General features: G+C 51.9%; 2 protein-coding genes across 6 annotated transcripts in view; one reads left to right on the top strand and one right to left on the bottom strand.

Moving 5' to 3' along the window:
- Positions 1–11,276, top strand: part of TASOR2 (transcription activation suppressor family member 2) — a 77,923-nt gene extending 66,647 nt beyond the window's left edge. For 3 of the 5 annotated variants that reach the window (XM_045072316.1, XM_004757927.3, XM_013059094.2), the window contains 6 exons: positions 4,186–4,311; positions 4,878–5,031; positions 5,719–5,824; positions 8,045–8,226; positions 8,627–8,741; positions 8,874–11,276. In XM_045072316.1, coding sequence (XP_044928251.1) covers positions 4,186–4,311; positions 4,878–5,031; positions 5,719–5,824; positions 8,045–8,226; positions 8,627–8,741; positions 8,874–8,901 — 711 coding nt within the window. In that variant the 3' untranslated portion in view covers positions 8,902–11,276. Of the gene's footprint in view, positions 1–4,185; positions 4,312–4,877; positions 5,032–5,718; positions 5,825–8,044; positions 8,227–8,626 lie in introns of all 5 variants that reach the window. The other 2 variants (XM_045072317.1, XM_004757925.3) reach the window with 1 other exon arrangement.
- GDI2 (GDP dissociation inhibitor 2) overlaps positions 10,718–20,687 on the bottom strand; it is a 29,887-nt gene continuing 19,917 nt past the window's right edge. The window contains exons 7-11 of the mRNA XM_045072318.1: positions 14,847–14,946; positions 13,415–13,586; positions 11,953–12,097; positions 11,724–11,778; positions 10,718–11,637 (exon numbers count right to left, since the gene is read on the bottom strand). Of these exons, the coding sequence (XP_044928253.1) occupies positions 11,491–11,637; positions 11,724–11,778; positions 11,953–12,097; positions 13,415–13,586; positions 14,847–14,946 (619 nt within the window). The 3' untranslated portion in view covers positions 10,718–11,490. The remainder of the gene's footprint in view (positions 11,638–11,723; positions 11,779–11,952; positions 12,098–13,414; positions 13,587–14,846; positions 14,947–20,687) is intronic.

The raw sequence follows: 20,687 nt of genomic DNA, 5'->3' as shown, positions 1-20,687 counted from the left end.
GTCAGAGATGTCATTTGCAAGTATTTTCTCCCATTGAGTAGGTTGCCTTTTAGTTTTGTTGATTGTTTCTTTCATTGTCCAGAAGCTTTTTATCTTAAGGTAGTCAAATAGTTTGTTTTTGCTTTTGTTTCCCGTGACTCAGGAGATGTGTCTATGAAGTTGTTAGACTGATGTGAAAAAGGTTACTGCCTGTGCTTGCTTCTAGGTTTTCTTTTTCTCTTTTTTCTCACATTTAGGTCTCACATTTAGGTCTTTAATCCATTTGGAATATGTTTTCGTGTGTGTGGTGTAAGAAAGTGGTCTGGTTCATTCTTCTGCATGTGGCTGTCCAGTTTTCCCAGCACTATTTGTTGAAGAGACTTTTTCCCACGAAATATTCTTTCCTGCTTCGTCAAAGATTGATTGATAATATAGTTGTAGGTTTTTTCTGGGTTTTCTATTCTATTCCGTTGATCTGTGTGTCTGTTTTTGTGCCAGTGCTCTGTTGTTTTAATCACTGCTGTTTGGTAATATAACTTGAAATCTGGAATTTTGATGCCTCCAGCTTTGTTTTTCCTTTTCAAGATCGCTTTTGGCTGTTCCGAGTCTTCTGTGGCTCCATGGTTCTTGGTTGGAGTTCTGGGAGCAATGCGGTTGGTATTTTGATAAGGATTGAATTAAATGTGTAGATGGCTTTAGGTCGTATGGACATTTTAACAGTATTTGTTTGGGTCCTTCACTGTTTATGGTAATGCCAGATTGCCCCAGACCCAGCCATTGGGAGCCCTTCACAGGGACTTCTGTGTCCTTCTGGCGAGTCCCCATCATTGTTTGGATCTTCACCCTTTCTTCCTTTGTGGTACGGCTCCATGTTCAGATCGCCCTCCTGCCTGCCTTGCCCCAGCCTTAACGTCTGCCACTTCCCTACGGAGTGTGGATTCTTTTACGGGAGGAACAGCACCCGGAGTCAGTAGCTGGGCCCTGGGGGAACCCCGTGGCACCGGGTGTCACTGCCTCTCGGCCCTCGCAGCAGCAGGAAAGCTGTGGATGTGTTCACAAAACTGAAACGCGCGCACCTGCATCCCCGGGGCCAGTCCCGCTCCAGGAGGCTTGTCCTGGCTCCCTTTGCCGAGGAGCAGCTCTCCCCCCGCGTCCGAAAGCCGCTCCCGTCATCCCAGACACGTCCGCCACCCTGCGGCGACTCCCCCCGCTGACCTGCACCTCGCCCCCTCTTCACGGCCTGGGGCACCCACCCAAAGCGGTCCCCAAACACGCCGCCTCCCTCAGCCCTCCTCACTCGCAGCAGAAGCTGGTTCAACGGACGGCAGAAACCTTCGTACACACTCTCGAGTCCCAGCGTGCGGGGGAGGGAAATCCGCACGTTCCCGTCGTGATCGCTGCGGCCAATGTAAACCGTCGTGTAAACTAAGGAAAACTGCCGAGCACAGATAAAAGCAGCCAAATCAGGGTGCCTGGGTGGTTCAGTGGGCTAAGCCGCTGCCTTCGGCTCAGGTCATGATCTCAGCGTCCTGGAATCGAGTCCCGCATCGGGCTCTCTGCTCAACTGGGAGCCTGCTTCCTCCTCTCTCTCTGCCTGCCTCTCTGCCTACTTGTGATCTCTCTCTGTCAAATAAATAAATAAAATCTTTAAAAAAAAAAAAAAGGCAGCCAAATCAATGCCCGATCCGCAGGCCGGGACGGGCCTCGGCCATGGCGGGGGCTCAGGTGCTGATGTGGGGGCACAGGCCTCGTCAGGAAGGTCAGGGCCTTTTTCTTAAGGAGGTGATGCTGGCCTTTGGTACCAGGTGTGGACAGCCAGACTCCCAAAGTGTCGTTCTAAACATTTGCCTGGATTTGTTTCAGAGTTCGCTTATGTCAGCACCTCCAGGGAGTCTGGAGTGTCTTGTCTTGTCGTAAGTGTCGCTTGGCAAACCCACGCATGTTGCATTACTAATAGTAAACATCGGAAGGTGTTGGTGACCGTCACTGTGGCAGGGCGCAGTAGGGGAGGCCCGTTCTGTGGGTGTGAGGCTCTGGAAGGCGACCTGGTGGCAGCTGCCTGGTGGCCCTGTGGGCCTTTGTGGGGCAGGCGGGGGGCAGTAGATGGCGCGCGGCCAGGGGTGCGGGGGGCATCACGACCGCTGTCCAGGGCTATGGCTGGAAGTGTGTATGGGCTGCAGGTCCCGAGGCCCTGAGCCTCGCCTGAGGTCGGTGGGGAGGCCCCGAACAATACTTGTTACAGGACAATAACGTCCTGTTCATGTTGGAGAGCGAGCTCTGGCTGCAGTGTGGGGAAGGGACTGGAAACGTGGCCGCTGCCGGGGAGGCGCGGGACGCTGCAGCCAAGCACGTCGTCTACTCGGAGATGGCCCGTGGCTCCTATTTTGTGCCATTTAAATGATTTTAGATTATTTAAAGTCAGATTCTTACTCCCCATCAAGGATCTTTCGGTTTTCCAAGGTTGGTCTTTGTTCCAGTCTCCGTGTCACTGTGGTGCGCCGTGTAGTTGCAAACAATGAAGCATGTTTTTAGGTGCTTGGCCTCTGAAAGTAACTTAAAAATGAATTGGGTTTTTGTTTGTTTGTTTTTTGGTTTTTTTTTTTTTTTTTTGCCTTGAACTGAAGTTAATTTTGTTTGGCTGATGACATGTACTGTGCCTTGACTGGTGCTAAAATACGTCCGGGGCCGACTCCGTAGCATCAAGCCACAGTGAGTGAAACACCCGGTGTTTCGGAGCCGTTCACGCCCCGACAGAGCCAGGGGGTGCGGGCTCCCGCGCGGGACAGGGAGCAGGGTCGCCGGGCTCCGTTCGCACAGTGGCGGGACCTGGGGTGCCGCACGACCTTCCAGCGCACACGTGCCTCACGACCCTGTTTATCCTGTGGCTGCTGCTTACGACAGAAAATAACAAAGTGTGTGCAAAGATGAAAGTCACTTCAGGGGATGCCTGGGGGCTCAGTGGGTTAAGCCTCTGCCTTCTGCTTGGGTCATGATCTCAGGGTCCTGGGATCGAGCCCCGCATCGGGCTCTGCTCAGCGGGGAGCCCGCTTCCCCCTCTTTCTGCCTATTTGTGACCTTTGTCTGTCAAATAAATAAAATCTTAAAAAAAAAAAAAAAGTAATCTTCAAGTGAGAAGGGGACCCAGTATAAAATCAGCTTCGGAATAAAGTACTAGCCAGGTAATCTAGAAAACCACCCTGGAGAAGTTTTGCGTCCCGGAGAAGCCAGAGGCCTTCAAGGGAGACGGGAAGTCAGGCCCCACCGCTCCTTGAGATGACGCTGCGGGTGGTCTGTGCAACTCTGCCACTGTGACTGCAGGCCTGCCAGGTGGTGACAGACTAGCCTGGACCCTGAGGCACGTGGCGAGGGTGTTGACCGTCTCAGAAAATGTACTCATTCACGTAGTTTATTGCTAAATTAAGTCAGAGCTGAAGATTTATACTTAAAATGTTTCAGCGGGCTCTTTGTTAAAAAATCTGGAGGAGTTTCTTTGACGATACGTTGCCATGTGTTTTGAGCGAAGAAGCGAAATAATCAAGTTTGAGTCATGTTGAGTCCAGGGGAGGTGACACGGTACTTCCACAAAGGGAGTGACAAGTGTGGTCTGAGTCCATGTTCCCCCGGCAAGGAGGAACATCAGAGAGTGTGGTGGAAACGTCCAGAACCCTTCAGACAGAAGCAGCGGCGGCATCGCGAAGGGGGACAGAGGGAAGGACTGTCTGTCAGCAGACGTGCTGAGGCCACCAGTCAGGCCGGCGACAGGTGGGCGGCCAGCCACCTCTCCCCGCCACCCCCAGGGGCTCGCGCCACAGCTGTCATGGCACTCCACTTGGATTCCAAAAGTGCTAGAAACTTTTTGACCGGAGGTGGCGTTTTTAGAGTGAATGTGCACCCGCAGGTACCTCGCTGCCACAGGCTGGCCGAGCGCCCCGTGTCTGTGCCTTGGGGAGTCCGCCTCGGCCACTTCATGGGCATACAGGGTCGGTTACAAAGTGCTTTGCCTTTGACACGACCGCTCAGTCAGCTGGTGGCAGTGCCAGGAGCCACGTGTTCAACACGTGAAAGCTCACTTGGAAGCAGGACTGGCTGCCGCCGCCGCCGCCCGCTGGGACCATAGAGCAAACGGGCTGTGCTAGCCGAGGCGCCGAGGGGACTGGGGGGGACTGGCGGCGCCTCCCGCAGTAACGCCGTCCGCACCTCTTCCAGAGCGTCCTGCGGAAAGGGGGCCACACGGAAGTTGAACCTCAGCATTTCTGTCAGGCCGTCCACAGAGAGAATGACACGCTCCTGGTCATCATCAGAAACGAGGACGTGGCGTCGCGCCTGCACCAGGTACGTCGGGCCATCTGTTTCTTACGAAGAAGGGTGTCCCGAGGGGGCGTCCCGCAGTGTACATAGCGAGGCATTTGTGGGGCACATCACGGCTCCAAGCTAGGGACGAGCCACGAAGAGAGGGAGTCGGGGCCATTTCCTCGGCCCAGATACAAACCTGCAGCTCTTCACACCTAACGCTAGCAAATCTTGCTTTAAAAGGCCTTGTGAAGGTTTTCTGAAGTTGGCGTGAGGATAGTTATGTTGAATAAAAGGAGACGCCTCCCCTGAGGCCCATGCCGGCGCCGGCGGGGCAGGAGCGGAGCCTGTCGCCTGCTTCGCCGTGTCACGGGCCCCACGGCTGAGCCGCGCTCTGCCCTCACTCAGGGTCTCCAGCCTGGGTTCGAGAGGCCGCTGGTAACGCCCGAGTTCTAGGGAGTTTGCGGAGTCCAGGTTCCTTGAGGTGCTGGTGGGCTCTGGACAGGGGTCACAGAATCTGCAGTCATCCCAGTTAACTGAATCTTGGACCCCTTGGCTAAAAGGGACCCCACCAAGCCCCCTCCCCGCGGGTCCTGTCGTGTTTGCAGATCCCCTTCCTGCTGAAGCTGAAACACTTCCCCAGCGTCCTCTTCGCGGGAGTGGACGGCCCCGAGGACGTGCTCAAGCACACCTACCAGGAGCTCCTCCAGACGGGCGGCTTCGTGGTCTCGGACGATAAGATCCTAGAAACCATGACATTAGGTCGGTCTTTTATTTCCCTTCCTTGTTTCTGTCTCTGAAATCTAGTACATCCTTCACCCAGTGGCCCAAACACTACTTCCTCTCAAAAAGAAATGAACTCAAAAGTAGTATCAACCACCACCTTTTGAGGCCTTCATTTTTGCTGCGTGCCCTGCTAAGCAGTTTGCGTCAGGATGGTGTCGCTCATCCCCAGGCACGTGCCCTGAGCCTCCCGGGTGTCCCGGGATCGCCTGCGGCTCCCACCCGCTCCTCTGTTCCTCCGCTCGCGCGCCTGCCCCGCAGCCCTCTCCGCTGCCGTCTTGGTGATGTTCTGCAAATCAGAAACAAGGCTCTTAAAAGTCTCAGTTATGTGCCGAAACACTCCTGGTTCCCTTCTTTCTGGGCGGCGCAGCCCTGGGCGGGTGAGCGACACCTGCCGCGCTGACGACACAGGCGGCCCCTGCACACGCCGCTCCTGGCTCAGAGAAGGCGTGTGGACCCCACAAGCGTGAGTTCCGTGTGGAGACCAGAGTTGACAGGTTTTGCAGGCTAGACCAGTGTCTTCTGTTGCCGCTGGACTTCCCGCTGGTCACATGAACGCGACAGGTGTCCCGGGGTTGGGGCGGCGGACGGGCAGCAGGTGCGCTCTGCCTCCCCACGAGTCCCCGTTCCCGGCCTCCGACCAGACCTCGTCTCTTCTGTCTGCAGCTCAGCTGAAGGACGTGGTCAGGACCCTGGAGAAGCTGAACGGAAACGGGAGGTGGAAGTGGCTGCTTCACCACAGGGAAAACAAGAAGCTAAGAGAAGCCACCAGGTGAGGCCTCGGGGCGTGGGGCTGCCTTCGTGCTTCCCCCGGGGGCAGGTGCACAGGTGGGGTCCAGCCTTCGCTGCCGCAGGGCGGAGCCGCCCCTGCCAGTCTGAGGCCCTTGCCGAGTCCCACCGTGTCGGTCCGCGGACGCTCTGGCTCTCCTGGCGCGAACCGAGGGAACGCGACACTAGCCCTGCGGCTGCGGCTGGCTTGTGCGGGTACCAGGTTGCCATCGTCACAGGGATGGAAACGTTGAGATGAGAATGTTTTACCCCTCAGGAAGCAGTGTACAGCTGGATTTTGCCTAAGTGATTTTTAATCGATTGCCTGGCTGTAGAGACCCGGGGTGTGTGGGTGCCCGGGCTGCAGTGAGGCGATGACGGGCGCGGACACGGTGTGGGGCCGCGAGATCGACAAGCCCCGCCGTGACGTGAGTGGCAGCCCCTGTCCGGCAGCCCCCGCCTGGCCACCTACAGCGGAGACGGACAGTAAAAACCCGCTGTCACGATGGGGAAGTTGAAGTTTCGGGACAAATATAATTTTAAAACAAATGCAATCCAGGTCAGACAAGGAGTCGTGACGCTGGGCTCTGAGCCCAGAATGTTCACCTCTAACATGACTGCTCTCTCCTACCTCCCTCCCAAGGACAAATGTAAGCTGGACCCTGAGATCTCAAAAGGGACGTAGCCAAGAACCAGAGGTCTGGGAGAGGCAATACCTAGAACCAGTGTGGGAGAAAAAGCAAGCCAGGAGGTCTGAGTGGACCTCAGAGCTGATGCTGTCACGTCTGGGAGGGATTTGCCTGGGTTGAGCTGGGGGGTGGTGCAGAGGATGGCAGAGGCCAACTGGGAGTTTCTGAGGTGGTGGCTAGCCAGCACTTCAGAGGAAAGGTTCAAGTTCACGAATAAAGCTCCGAGGTACCACGGTACACCTATAAAACTGGCAACTATCCATTAATTTCACATTCAGAGGACTTTAGGTAAACGAATAGGTACGCTGCTGCCGGCCCCGTTAACAGGCCCTCCAGGTGGTACCAGACTCCTCTTTGAGAGCGAGTGTAGTAGGAACTCGTCCGAAAACATCATGTCCTGTGGCCTCTGGAGACATTTATCTAAAACTTAAAACCAAAAACACCCCTAGCTTTTAGAAACTGCTGTTTCTAAAAGATATTTATAGCCATGGGTTATTATCAATAACTGTAAAACCACCCTCAGATCTATTTCTAGGCAAATACGACAGATACATGGATTCCATATGTATATAATTTTAAAACAAATGCAAAATATATGTATAAAAGCATGCGGTGTGATGCCAGTCACATAAATGTGCGTGTACGAAGGGGAAAATGCAGCCCAGTGACCCAGACAGTGCTTGTCCCTGGAGTGCTGGAACCTGGGGGAGTTTGCTTTCCTTCAGTGGGCAGGAGAGGCCGACAGAGGACAGGAGAGCAGATGGAGAGACATTTACAGGTTAAGTATTTTCCACGAAAAGAGGTAGTTGCAACATTCTAAGGGAGGTCATAGGGCATCTGCGCGCTCAGTTGGTTAAACGTCTGACTCGATTTCAGGTCTGGTTGTGATCTCAGGGTCCGGAGATCGAGCCCCACCGTGCGGTCTGTGCTGAGCACAGATGCTGTTCAAGTTTCTCTCTCCCTCCCGCTGCCCCTTGCACCGGCCCGTGCATGCACGAGTTCTAAAAAGAATCTTAAAAAAAAAAAAAAAGATGTTAAGGGAGGTGAGAAATGACAATTATGTAGCAGCGGGAATTTCCGTAGTGAAGCTGTTGATCTAAGAGCGCGGCGACCGCAGAGCAGGGTCTGGAGGCATTGGCGTAGGGTACAGCGTGTGGCCGGAGGCCCACTAGGAATGGCCCAAGGCTGGCCAAGCCGCGTGGCTGCACGAACAGGTCCACGTCCCTCTTGCTTGGCACGAGGCTTGTACTCTGTAAAAACCTGCGTCGCCAGAGGGAGTCAGCAAGCATACAGTGTTCTGAGGGAAGCGGACAGGACGACGGTGACGTCTGTGAGGCCAAGTGTGTCGTGGGGAAGAACAGAGGTTAGCAGCAGCGCAGGAGTTCTGAGGGCTTTAAGGGAATCGGTCGAACTGTTAAGTACGGTGAAGGCAGGAAGTGGAGGAGTAAAACAGCTAAAAATTAAGATACGGGGAAAAGTAAACGGCAAGTTCACACTGAACCTGACTTTGGTTTGCATTTCTGGGTCTGTTGCAGAGTGGACCCGGTCGCACGCAGGAAGAACTTGATCCTGAAATCCTGTCAGAGTGCAAGTCTCATCGAACTGCTTCCTTACCACCAGTGTGACTCCCGAGCACCCACAAAAGCCGAACATTTAAAATGCCTGCTAAACCTGCAAATCCAGCACGTCCACACCCGGTTCGCGGTCTTCCTAACAGGTAGACGCACGGCCTTCGGCTGGCTCCTCTAGAATCATCTGCACACGGAGCTCGGAGGCCGGAGATCCGTGCCCACCCGGTGTTTGCCTGCTGTGTTCTTGTAGACGCTGCGGCCCAGGCCCGGGCTGCGGTGGAGCGGCGCAGCGTGCAGCCCCCCACGCGCGTACGGACGGTTCCCCGGGAGGGTGACCCAGCTTCTCCGCTCCGGAAGGCGGCGGTTCCGCAGCTGCTCGGCCTCCCCGGCCCCACCCCGGTGCCTGCTCGCAAGGCCGCACACCTTCCTCCCTGGGGCCGCTCCTCCCCCCTCTCCCTCCCCCGGTTAAATGAAGTTCCATGAAAGTTCGACATCAAAGAATTTTTCACCAGAACCTCTATAAAGGTTTTCTTCTTCTCTTCACAGAAAAGCCAACTGTCTCCAGAGAAGTCCTTGAAAATAGTGGCATCCTTGTTACAGATGTAAAGAACTTCATTGAAAACGTACCAAAAACAGCAGCTCCGTTTAAGAGCAGCTATTGGTAAGGATGCCTTCCAGGACACTCCTATTTACGGGGCATGACAGACGCTGACATTTGTGTCTGAGGAAAGCTGCTGTTGGCGAACTGCTCTTCACCTTCCACATCATGCTGTAAATTTTCGGTCTGTGTTAGGGGCGGAATTGCTGTCAGTTTGGCCTAAGTGGGAATTGCGGAAGGAGCCACCTGCTTCAGAGGAGCCCGTTTTTTCTGAAGGACACCAGTCGTCGCCTGCAGTTCACCTTGTTCCCAGGACGGAAGAGAACATGCATAAGTCCCCGTGAGACGGCCTCCTGTTTCTAAAAACCTTTCTTGATTGTTCTGTTTAAAGATGAAACCATCAATTTTGTGTTTGTCCAGGTGATCAGCGGGCCTAGACCATGCCGCCGCCACCAACCAATTCCGTTTCCTTTTACTTGAAAACCTTTTTGATAAACAGCAGTTTTCTCATATTTGAAAAATCACTGTTCTCCAACTTGAGAGTTTTCCTTCGTTTCTTTATACCTTGTAAAATCTTGGCCTTTGTTCACAGCAGGACGCCAGCTGTCCACGAGCGTTCGGCTGCAGTGGTCATACTGGTTTAAATTATTTTCCATTTTTACAGAGAGCCTTCAAAAATATTAAGCTCACTATTAAAAAGAATTTTACAAACACGTTTACTTAGTTGTAGGAAAAATAAGTCTATTTTAACAGATAGCGTTGTTTTTGCATGTTCCTGTCTGAAAGGCGTAGGTAGTGCATGTTACAGTTTGTGTTCCAAGCTTCACCGCCCTCGGACAAGCTGGGATCTCGCGCAGTGCACACGCGGGTGTTCTAGCAACACTACAGTAAGTTCTGTTACAGATCTATAAATTGTCAGTTTCCACTTACGTTTTGTAAATACTGCACTACAAAAATCAACCCTCTAAGGAAGAAAATCTTTTATTTATGGTATTAAATAATTTCTACCGTAATCTTTTAACTCAAAACCAAGCAAAATGTAGATACATAGTATCTATTTGGAACAAATTTTTGTAACTAATTTGTTTCATTTTTTTAAATAAAGACAACTAAAAAAAAAAATCAACTCTCTGGGATTCCTTTAAAGCAAAATTTGAGTTTGTGGGGAATGCTGTGGCCCTCTGTAGGCCACGTAACGGAACGGACTGCTTCCTCCAGGAGCAGGAGCGCTGAGCCGGGACACACAGGTGTTGGCTAGCCCTTCGCCGGCTCTCTACCCGCTAGCCAAGTGGTGCCCACGTGACTGTTTCTGGCTTGGAAGCCCGGTCACTTCATCTGAGGAGAGGACGGTGACCCAACGGGGCGTGCTAAACCGGAAATGATGGACAAGTGACGTAAGCACCTGCTGCTGGCTCATCTTTTGAGGGCGCCTCAGGTCTACTCTCCCTCTCGCCAAAGACCCTCCAGCAAGCCCCACGGCTCTGTGTCCACAGCACCTTTTCTAGCTTTTACACGAACCACGCCAGCGAGTGTAGCTCTCTGCGCCGTCTGCTCTTCCCGACGCGCCCGCCATCCCTGTTCCCACGGCCTAGTACCTGAGTAGAACAGGTGTTCAAGACGCGTGGGACAGGACTGGAGAGATCCTGCTATTTATTCTTTGTACTTGTAGCCCGGCGTGCGCCTCTGCCTACATCCCAGGCTGACAGCTTGAAGAATTAAGGGGAAGAGAGGCTTGCTGGGGTTCTAGATCCTGTCAGTAAAAGCAGAGGTTTCTCCACTGGGGCCGCTCGGTGCCTCAAGAGCTGTGTCAAGAATGTCATTTGGGGTCTACTCACAGCAAAGCCAGACAGCAGGCAAGGCTGTTCGGATCCGTCTAGACTTGTGCCTACCCCTGTGGTCGGTGATGGAGCGCAGCCGCCCATGTGGTGTCCGTCAGCCACGTGGGGCGGGATCGGGGGCCACGAGCCACCAGGCCAGGGCCAGGACGATACTCACTAGTTCTTAACGCCAGGACGCAAACAGAGCACCCGAGAAGGAAGTGGTTTCCAGAGTTTGGCTTTATTTTGCAGTACAGAAATCATCTGGAGCCATCTGAGACAGACATCCCTGAAGCGGAGGCTCTGTCAAATCAATACTGCGTCGCAGCTTGGTCCGTTGAGGAAGCCACACCTGGGGTACAAAAGAAGCTTCTACATTTACCCGCTGTACCACAGCTTTCTTTCCCCTTTGCTCTTACCAATTTTACCAGGTGAAAACACTGCACACAGGCTTCCCCCGGAATGACGCTCGGGTCTGGAGTTGGGTTAGAATTGTGGGCCCGCGTGACCCCAACCTGTGGCTGTGTTCCGTGGCCCTAACAGCTCACGGGACACAGATGTAGAGGGGCGGGGCCCACGCGGGGATGCTGTCCCAAGGCATGGACTATTCGGTGGGAATCTCAATGCCAGTGGGACAGATGGCACGCGAATGGTGCCGCTCCGGCTCTCAAGCGGCAGAAGCACACGACCGCGGAGGCTACACTGATTAAAAGATACAAATACTGTATCGGTGCTCTGTGTCAGGATCACAGGGTCGTCTTCAAACTGATCCTTCACTAAGGAGAAAAGCCAGTATCGGTTAAACTGAACAGAATGTGGTAACCTGCCAATTCGGAGGAGCCACGCCGTGAGAACGAGTTAATACATGATATTAGGAAGGGGAGGAGTACGGACTGGGACAGCGCTCCGCGGGCGCCGCGGGGGTTACAACAGCGACTGCGGACGGTGCGCGGCCTGTGCCAGCTGCGTCTGTCCGAGACGGGCGCGCGCATCGCTTAGTCTTCCCCGTAGATGTCGTTTTTCTTGCGCTTCATCTCCTCGAAGTCGAACTCAGAGCCGGTCATCCTCTTGTAGATGTCTTTGATGTCGTCGCAGGTGGTCTCGAAGTGAGTGGTCGCGTCGTAGGTGCGGGAAATAAAGATCTGAAGTGACATCAGAGACAACGGACTTGGCGACGACGGCCCCGGCGACAGCCGTGCCCAGCGCCCGCCCCAGCCCGCGCACTCACCTGGCTCTCCGTCCCCAGGTCTTTGGGTACGAGGAGGTCACTGATGCTCACAAACCTGGAGGGAGGAAACGGAGGCCGTGCGTGAGCCGACCAAGTCCACCCTCGGCTCCGTCCGCAATCCCAACTCCCAGCATGCGGCCGGCGGCCCAGCAGCCGCTGGGGCTCACGCTGCCGCCTGAGTCGGAACTCGTGTCGCGTCGGAGCTCATCTCCAGAAACCCGTCACTCACTTCTGTTCGATTGGTTCCAAAAGCTCCAAAGCTGGTCTGATTTCCTTCTCGGGCTCCTTGGTCTCCACGGTGGTGCTGACTATGGCGATGTACTTGCCCTGTGCAGCCACGTTGTGCGCGGAGGAGATCATGCAGACGTAGATATCTGCGGGCAAGAAAGGCCACCTCACCGCCCGGCCCGCCTCCTGGCCACCCGATTCCATCGAGCTGAGCCTTCGGCTTCAGGGACACGCGGAGGCCGGCGGGGCCCTCCGGGAAGTATGCCCGGATCCAGCCACTTCTCGCCGACTGCGGGCCACGGCTCTCCCAAGCCGGGAGCTGCTGGGCATGGACCCCTACCCAGAGGCCGCCCAAACCTGACTGCTCTGCAGTCTTCCTCCCCAAGGCCAGCATCTAGAAAGGCTTTCCAGCAGCTAAGAAAGGATTTACATAAAGGACCAAGTTTCTCAAGCAACCCGCAGATCAGCACAGGCTGTTCTTCGGTCCCACGGGTTCTCCCTGTCCGCGCGCAGCTCAGTGAGTGCCTCACCCCCCTCCCCCCATCGGAAGGGCGCCGCCAGCTCCTCCTGTCTCGAGGCTTCTCCTCACCCTGGGGTCTGCCTGGGCCCCTGAACATCCCTTCATTGCAATCCTAATCTTAGGTGACTATATTTCTTTTTTTTTTTTTTTGACAGACAGAGATCACAGGTAGGCAGAGAGGCAGGCAGAGAGAGAGGGGGAAGCAGGCTCCCTGCGGAGCAGAGAGCCCGATGTGGGGCTCGATCCCAGGACCCCGGGATCATGACCTGAGCCGAAGGCAGAGGCTTTAACCCACTGAGCCACCCAGGCGCCCCGTAGGTGACTATATTTCTTACATGGAAAAATAAATACAGACAGCTCTGTTTAAAAGCTGATAACCCTTTTTAGTTTAATTTTCAATAAATAAAGTTAGGCTTCCGCCTGAAAGAATGGTGGGAAAAGGTAGGGGAGATGAAAATAACTGCTCGACGCAAAGAGATGAGGAAATACAGTTTTAGAAGTCAGTCCTGATCCTAACCAGAGGAAGCTGTTTTCCGGCACACCACTAAAATCAAATTTAAGTATGAGCTCGACAAATAACGACCTAAAAGCACGGTCACTGGCTCAAAACCACAGTGGGTTTGGGTCACCTCATAAGCAAGAAACCCCCGCAGGCCAGTGCTCGAGCCAGGAGACACTGCGAGCTCATCCAGTTCAGCCTCTCAGTTCATCCTTCTAGAACGAGAGACTGGAGGTCCACGATGGGGGACCAGGAAGGGCGAGGCAGGGCTCCAGGACTCGTGTGCCTTTCACGGGGAGGACTTAGGATCTCTCTGAGCTAAATCCATCACATCTTGTTTCCCACGGGTCTCTTCACAGAGCAAACAAAATTAAAAATCCGGGATGAAACACACAGCAAATTCTAACAAACTCCTACAAACATCTGCTGCTCTTCAAAACTCACCTGACTTCCGATTGACCTGGTTCTGGGGAATGATGATCTGGCAGGAGTTGGCGTCGTTGGTGTTCTTGATCGGGTGGCTGAGGATGCAGATGACTCTGATCACCTGGCCCACCTTCTCGACCCGGTCTTTGACGTAGCTGGGGTCACAGATGAGCTGCTTACAGCGAGCAACCTGTACCGAAACGTTGAGGTCCCATTGACAATAATCAGTGTCCAAAGTTTCTAGATAGAATACCATCTGTCACCTTCATAAGGTTAACCAGAAGTTATTCCTGAACTACAAGTAACTTAAAACTAGTTTTGCCAACAATCCCAACAAACTCTCCTGGGAAAGATCCATGGATCCGGAGCCCTGCTCAGGTGTGAGGGAACCATGCACAGTGTTGCGAAGTTACAGGTTTCAGAATCAGGCAGACAGCTTTCAAATCCTGGCTGTCCCTAACCTCAAACGTCATTGTTAGGATTCAATGAAATACTCTATTTAAGGGCCATTGTCATACGTGACTGCGCCCAGTAAAAAAATTCTTTGATCGCCTGAGAGGAAGAGCTGTGGGAAACAAAATGGGATGGCGCTGCACTGAGACGCCCTCCGGGACAGATGAACTCCTCCCAACTGGCCCCTGTTCCCTGACACCCATCCTGCGGGACACACAAGGGAGTTACCAAAGATCGCAGTAATGAAGGTTCGCTCAGAGGGCCGACCAGTGAGTACAGACTACGTGGACCTAACCCATGGAATACTCTTCAGGGACACCACTATTTTTCTATCCATAGCTCTGGAGCAGCTCTAACTATCTGTAAGAGTTGTGAGTTCATCAATATTCACTTTGCATCTGGGAAATGCTACTTGAAACTCCACCTGGCCGGCCCCACATCTAAAACCCTTATTAAAGATTTTATTTATCTATTTATTTGACAGAAAGAGATCACAAGTAGGCAGAGAGGCAGGCAGAGAGAGAGGGGGAAGCAGGCTTCCCGCTGAGCAGAGAGCCCGATGCGGGGCCCGAGCTGAAGGCAGAGGCTTTAGCCCACTGAGCCACCCAGGTGCCCCTAAAGCCCTTATTAAATAATAAAATGCTCAGTAACCATCAAGTCCAAATTCAACCAATAAATTTTAAATGGTATAAATAAAGCTAAATTTAAATGAAAATCCAGGAGACAGGCACCAACCCACACTATATAAACACAGAACACGTACCACTAAGACTTTATCCATAATGTATTTCTCAGTCTTAAGCAATAATCAACATTATAGAAAACAGTAATATAAAAAAAAAAAAAACAAAAAAACAAAACACGCATCTTTAGCTCGTCCTTAGTATAAGAAACCATAAAAAGTGAAATCCGGCATTGATGCCCAAACCACACTACATCAGCCCACATTTTCTTCACAAGAACATAGTATTTTTTAAATTGTGAAAACGCTACTTACCTCTCCTTCAGATTTCACACCAATCACTTTTCCATCCTGCACGATGATTTCTTCAATGGGTTTATTGAGCATGTATGTACCACCATAAATGGCACTTAGCCTAAAAAAATGTTAGAGATGACCATTTATAACTGTGTCAACTACTAAAGTTTTTCTTAGATCTTGAGTTGTAGCCAATGTATATTTGCTCAATTTCCTTCCAGAAGGTGTTCATTTAAAAGTCATTAAAGCTACGATTACAGGAGAGCATGAGAACCAGAAACGAAGTCTCTCATTCACAGTTCGGAATACCAAGTCCAAAAAAAGCATTGACCAGCGATGGGGAAACAGCTCGTGTCGGTCTTATCTTCCTGCACAGAAATAAAATAATAAAATAACACCAATGCGGAGTCCGTGGAGAGGGAGTAAAAGCAGCAGACACCGGAGAAAAGACCAAAGGCGCGAGGCAGCTGGGCGCGTGGCCTCTGTGGCGCCTGCCCCGAAGGAACCACCGCAGCCCCTGCAGCAGGAGCGCCTCCAGCCGGGGCCGGAAGCCGCGGGCCTGCGGATGCAAGATGCCGCAGGACAGGAGACGCTAGCGGGGGCGAGGGGGGCACAGAAAGGGGAGCAACCAAATCTAGCAAATCTCTTCAAATCCGTGACTAACTGCAGAAGGGCCCATACGTGAGCCAGAGCGCAAGGAGCGCAGCAAGAACAGCAGCTGAGCGGGGCCGCTGCTGGGCACGGGCGAGCCCAGGGCCCGCGCGCTGCCGGCTCCGAAGTGCTGCCGGCTCCGAAGTGCGCGCTGCCGCGCCGGACAGGACACCGGTTCCCGCCGGGAGCGGCCCCTCCGGCCCAGGAGCCGGCCCAGGAGCCGCCCAGCTCGCTCCCGACGGACGCCTCCCGACAGACGCCTCCAGGCACGGACACTGCCCTCCCCGCCCAGCGAGGGCTCAGGTTAAACTTCCCAGGTGAGGGGCCGAGGACTTCCCCGCGGACTCCAACAAAGTCACCCCCCAGAGAGCGAGCCCGGCCTCTCTAGAGTGTGCCAGTCACCAGGCCCTGTACACACATGTACACACACGTACACACACGACACTAGCCAAGTGAGGAAGCAAGAAACGTGATTCAAAGTAGATTCGGGAAACGCTGTCGGGACAAACCGGTACCCAGATTCGCGATGCTGTGTTCCGAGGGACTAACGGCAGCTACTGCAGATCTCTCCGGGACAGACGCACACCCGCGTTCAAGAACACGCTATTACAAATATACTCAGTGGGGCCAAAGTAAGTAAACAGTCTCAAAAACAGTATGTTTTAAAAACTTGAAGTTCTACATGGATAAAGTCCAGTACCAGAAAAAAAAAGTTAAAACTCACTGAATGGGATTAAATCTTGGGAAACAGAGAAAGGAGCCCGTGAACTTGAAGACTAATCAACAGGCATTATCCGATATGAAGCCTGGAGAAATCCAAAGACGAAATAAGAAAGAAAAGCTCTGCAGCGACGCCGGATGCCACCCGGCTTCCCGCAGGACGCAACCGTCCCAGACGGCGAGGACAGGAAACGGAGAGAAACGTCGGAGGCGGATAGTGGATTTTCAAATTCCCGATCTGACACGAACGCACACACCTGAGCAGCTCAGCAAGGCCCGAGCAAAACCAGAGAGGCGGGCCCTCGGGCCACTGCCCAAGAGGGAAGGGGTTCCCGGAGAGCAGCGGGAGGGACAGCCGCAGCGTCACCACGCACGGGACAGTGCGCGGGACGCCAGTGTCGGGTGGTGGCTGGGAGGTGCTGCCTGGAAACCTCTCAGGCCAAGCAAAGTCCTGCAGAAGTGAAGGTGACGGAACCCGGCACCAGCAGCCCCTCGACTACAAGAACGCCACAGCGCGCTGAAGACAAATGTCACGAGGCAGAAGTAAGGATTTCTAAGAAGAGCAGCGAACACGGTACCGTGGGAAAATGGTTCCTTTTCCTTCCCTCGTCGCTTCCTTAAACTGACTTTCAGGGCAGAAACGGCACCGCTGGACCAGGGGCTGAGCCGTGCCAGTGATCCGAGCGCGGAGAAGTGACTGCGGAGACGCGACCGCAGCCGCGACAGCGCAGAGAGCGAGAAGGCCGCAGCCTGCTTCGACTGCGCGTACGGTGCTGAGCACAGCATCAACTGCAAAGAAGCCGACAGGATGCACGCCACAGTGTGCGCAGCACTGAACTATGACAAATAAAAAGGCAAGGCCACAAAGCCACTAGAGGAGTTAGTCTAGAATCGTAAAAAATATGTGATGAATCCGAAGAAAGAGGAACAGAAATGGGGGGAGAAAAAGACAACGAACAAGACAACAGATCTAATCCCAACAATATCAGTAATTGTACTAAACATAAATGAGCTAAACAATCCCGTTAAAGGCCAGAGTTGTCGCACCGGGTAACAAAGCAATATTCAACTATCTGCTTCTACAAGAGACTCACTTAACTAGACAACCTTCCGAAAATAAATACAAAAGGAAAAGCAAACAGGTAAGGTGGTATTTTCCGTCTAACAGTGGAAAGGAGTATCAGCCGGCAAAAAAGCTTTGCACGGACGCGCCTGCACCGAGGCGGGAGACACACCCACAGAAACAGGACACACCATCAGCGCGGACACACGGGAGCTGCTCCATGGGCTCCTGCTACTACACGCAGCGCGACACGTGCAGGCTGCGAGCTCTCCTCAACGGCTCATTCACTCCCCAAAATGTCACTGACGTGACCGCCGACTCTGGGGCCCCCGGATGGCTCAGCTGGTTACGAGGGTTGCGAGAGCAAACCCTGCAGTGGGCTCCACGTTCAACGGGGAGTCTGTGCGAGTCCACGCTATCCCTCTCTGCCCTTGCCCCATCTCCGCACACATTCTCTAAAATAATCTTTTAAAAACCATTTTTAAAAATCTGACCATAGGGGCGCCTGGGTGCTCAGTGGGTTAAGCCTCTGCCTTCAGCTCAGGTCATGATCTCAGAATCATGGGATCGAGATCGAGCCCCACATCGGTCTCCCTCAGCAGGGAGCCTGCTTCCCTGCTCTCTCTCTGCTACTTGTGATCTCTGTCTGTCAGATAAATAAATAAAATTTAAAAAAAAAAAAAAACTGACCATAAATTATGCCTTGATTTCAAAAATTAAAATCTTACAAGTTTGTTCTCTGATCATCATGGAATTAAAATTAGATGTCCGTAACAATATGATATTTAGAAACATCTCTAAATGTTTAGCAATTAAACACTACACCTTCAAAAAAACCCAAGGATTAAGGCAAAAAAAAAAAAGAAGAAGAAGAAACAGGGTACCATAATGAATGATACATATTTAGAGAGAAATTTTAAACCTTTTAAATCCTCATGTTAGAGACTAAGTATAACCAATGACGTGTTTCAACTCTAGAAAACTAAAAGAAAATTAAACCCATGAAGGGAAAAGAAATTAAGAACAAAATAAAATCAAAAATAAGCCACAGAGGAAATAAATAAAACTAAGAATCTGGGGCGCCTGGGTGGCTCAGTGGGTTAAGCCGCTGCCTTCGGCTCAGGTCATGATCTCAGGGTCCTGGGATCGAGTCCCATATCGGGCTCTCTGCTCAGCAGGGAGTCTGCTTCCTCCTCCCTCTCTGCCTGCCTCTCCATCTACTTGTGATTTCTCTCTGTCAAATAAATAAATAAAATCTTTAAAAAAAAAAAAAAAAAAAAAAAACTAAGAATCTGGTACTTTGAAAGGATCCATAGCTGATAAAATCCTACCAAAAAAGAAGAAAATACAAATGACCGATCACAACAATGGAAGGTGGGAATTTCACTACAGATCCTAGACACTGAAAGGATAATTTAAAATATATTATGGGGTGGCTGGGTGGCTCAGTGAGTTAAATGTCTGTCTTCAGCCCAAGTCATGATTCCAGGGTTGTGGGATCGAGTCTGGCGTGGTGTCAGGCTCCTTCCTAAGTCAGAAGCCTGCTTCTCCCTCTGCCCCTGCCCCTCCCCATGCCTGTGTGTTCCTGTTCTCAAATAAAATCTTTAAAATACATACATATATTATGGACAACAGGAAATTCAAGAACTTATGTGAAATGGTCAAATTTCTTTTTTTTAAGATTTTTTATTTGACAGAGAGACAGAGATCACAAGTAGGCAGAGAGGCAGGCGGGGGGCAGGGGAGCAGGCTCCCCGCTGAGCAGAGAGCCCGATGCGGGGCTCAATCCCAGGACCCTGAGATCATGACCTGAGCCGAAGGCAGAGGCTTAACCCACTGAGCCATCCCGGCGCCCTGAAATGGTCAAATTTCTTGTAAAACACAAGAGATGAACTAAACGGGACATCTGAGTAGCCCGATTTCTAATTCATGTGTGTGTACGCACATGCACGCAAATTACATCCAAAGATAAATTAAAAGGAAAATACATCATGAGTAAGTGTTGTTTACCCTGAGAATGCAAGGCCAGTTTAACATCCCAAAATCAATCCACAATTCACCACAGCAATGCATAAAGAAAATGTGCATTATTAACTTAATGTCAGCACCTATTCTTAAGAAAACTCCCAGCCAGCCAAGAGTAAGAAGGAATTCATTCTGACAAAGCCATCGACAAAAACCCTATAAAAAAATTTAGTAATAAAGCAGGAATGTTCATTCTCAACAGCAAACAACTTTACAATAAAATTGAGACACTTTCATTAACAGCAGCATTTAAGTAACATAAAATACTTATGAACCAATGTGAACTAGGTGCTAGATCCCTACAATGAAAGCCTCAGAACACTGCTGAGACAACACCTAAGTCCACAGAGAGAGCAGCACCTTCAGGGGTTGGAAAACCGGTAGTAAGCTAATGTCAGCCCCAGCTGGCCTGTACATTTAAATTCAATCCCACTTAAATCCCAGCATTGTTTTCCTAGAAATTGACAAAAAACTGTCCCAAAATGTATAGGGAAATGCAAAGGACCTAGAAGAGCCAAAACAATTTTGAAAAAAAAAAAAAAAAAAATTTGGAGCGAATTTTCATTACTTGCTTTTACATCTTTTTTTTTTTTTTTTAAAGATTTTATTTATTTATTTGACAGAGAGAAATCACAAGTACACTGAGAGGCAGGCAGAGAGAGAGAGAGAGAGAAGGAAGCAGGCTCCCTGATGAGCAGAGAGCCCGATGCGGGACTCGATCCCAGGACCCTGAGATCATGACCTGAGCCGAAGGCAGTGGCCTAACCCACTGAGCCACCCAGGCGCCCCTGCTTTTACATCTTAATGTAAAACTAGAATAATCAGGGGGAGCCTGACTGGCTCCGTCGGTGCAGCAGGGGACTCCTGATCTGCGGGATTGGAGTTGGAGCCCCAGGCTGGGTGTAGAGATTACTTAAAAATAAAAATAGTCTTTAAGCGGCACCTGGGTGGCTGAGTGGGTGAAGCACCTGCCTTCGTTCGGCTCAGACCTGGGATCGAGCCCTGCGGCGGGCTCCCTGCTCAGCAGTGAGTCTGCTTCTCCCTCTCTCTCTGCCCCCCACACCCTACACCCCCACCCCTGGCTCATGCTCCCTCTCTCAACTAAATAAATAAAATCTTAAGAAAAGTGATGGAACAAAACAGCTCTGTACGTATCTGTGGCCAAATGACTCGCCACAAAGGCACCAACACAACTGGAAAAGTCTTTTCAGGAATGGTGGGGACCGAGGAGAAAGAAGTCACAGACAGAGCAGCCGCGGGGGAGGGGGGGGCACACGCGAGCTTCCCGGACTCCACGCTTTCTTGAGTGTCATGTTGGTCACACATGTCTGTACACCCAAACTGAACTTCTTACAGTACCTCTGTGGTTTCGTTATATAAAGTTTATTCCAATAAAAAGA

This window comes from Mustela putorius, unplaced genomic scaffold (genome assembly GCF_011764305.1).
Source record: "Mustela putorius furo isolate JIRA1106 unplaced genomic scaffold, ASM1176430v1.1 tig00004033_pilon_pilon_pilon, whole genome shotgun sequence".
In the NCBI taxonomy this organism is placed as follows: Eukaryota; Metazoa; Chordata; class Mammalia; order Carnivora; family Mustelidae; genus Mustela; species Mustela putorius.
Note: the sequence above shows the minus strand (reverse complement) of the source record. Positions and strands in the feature narration are given on the sequence as shown.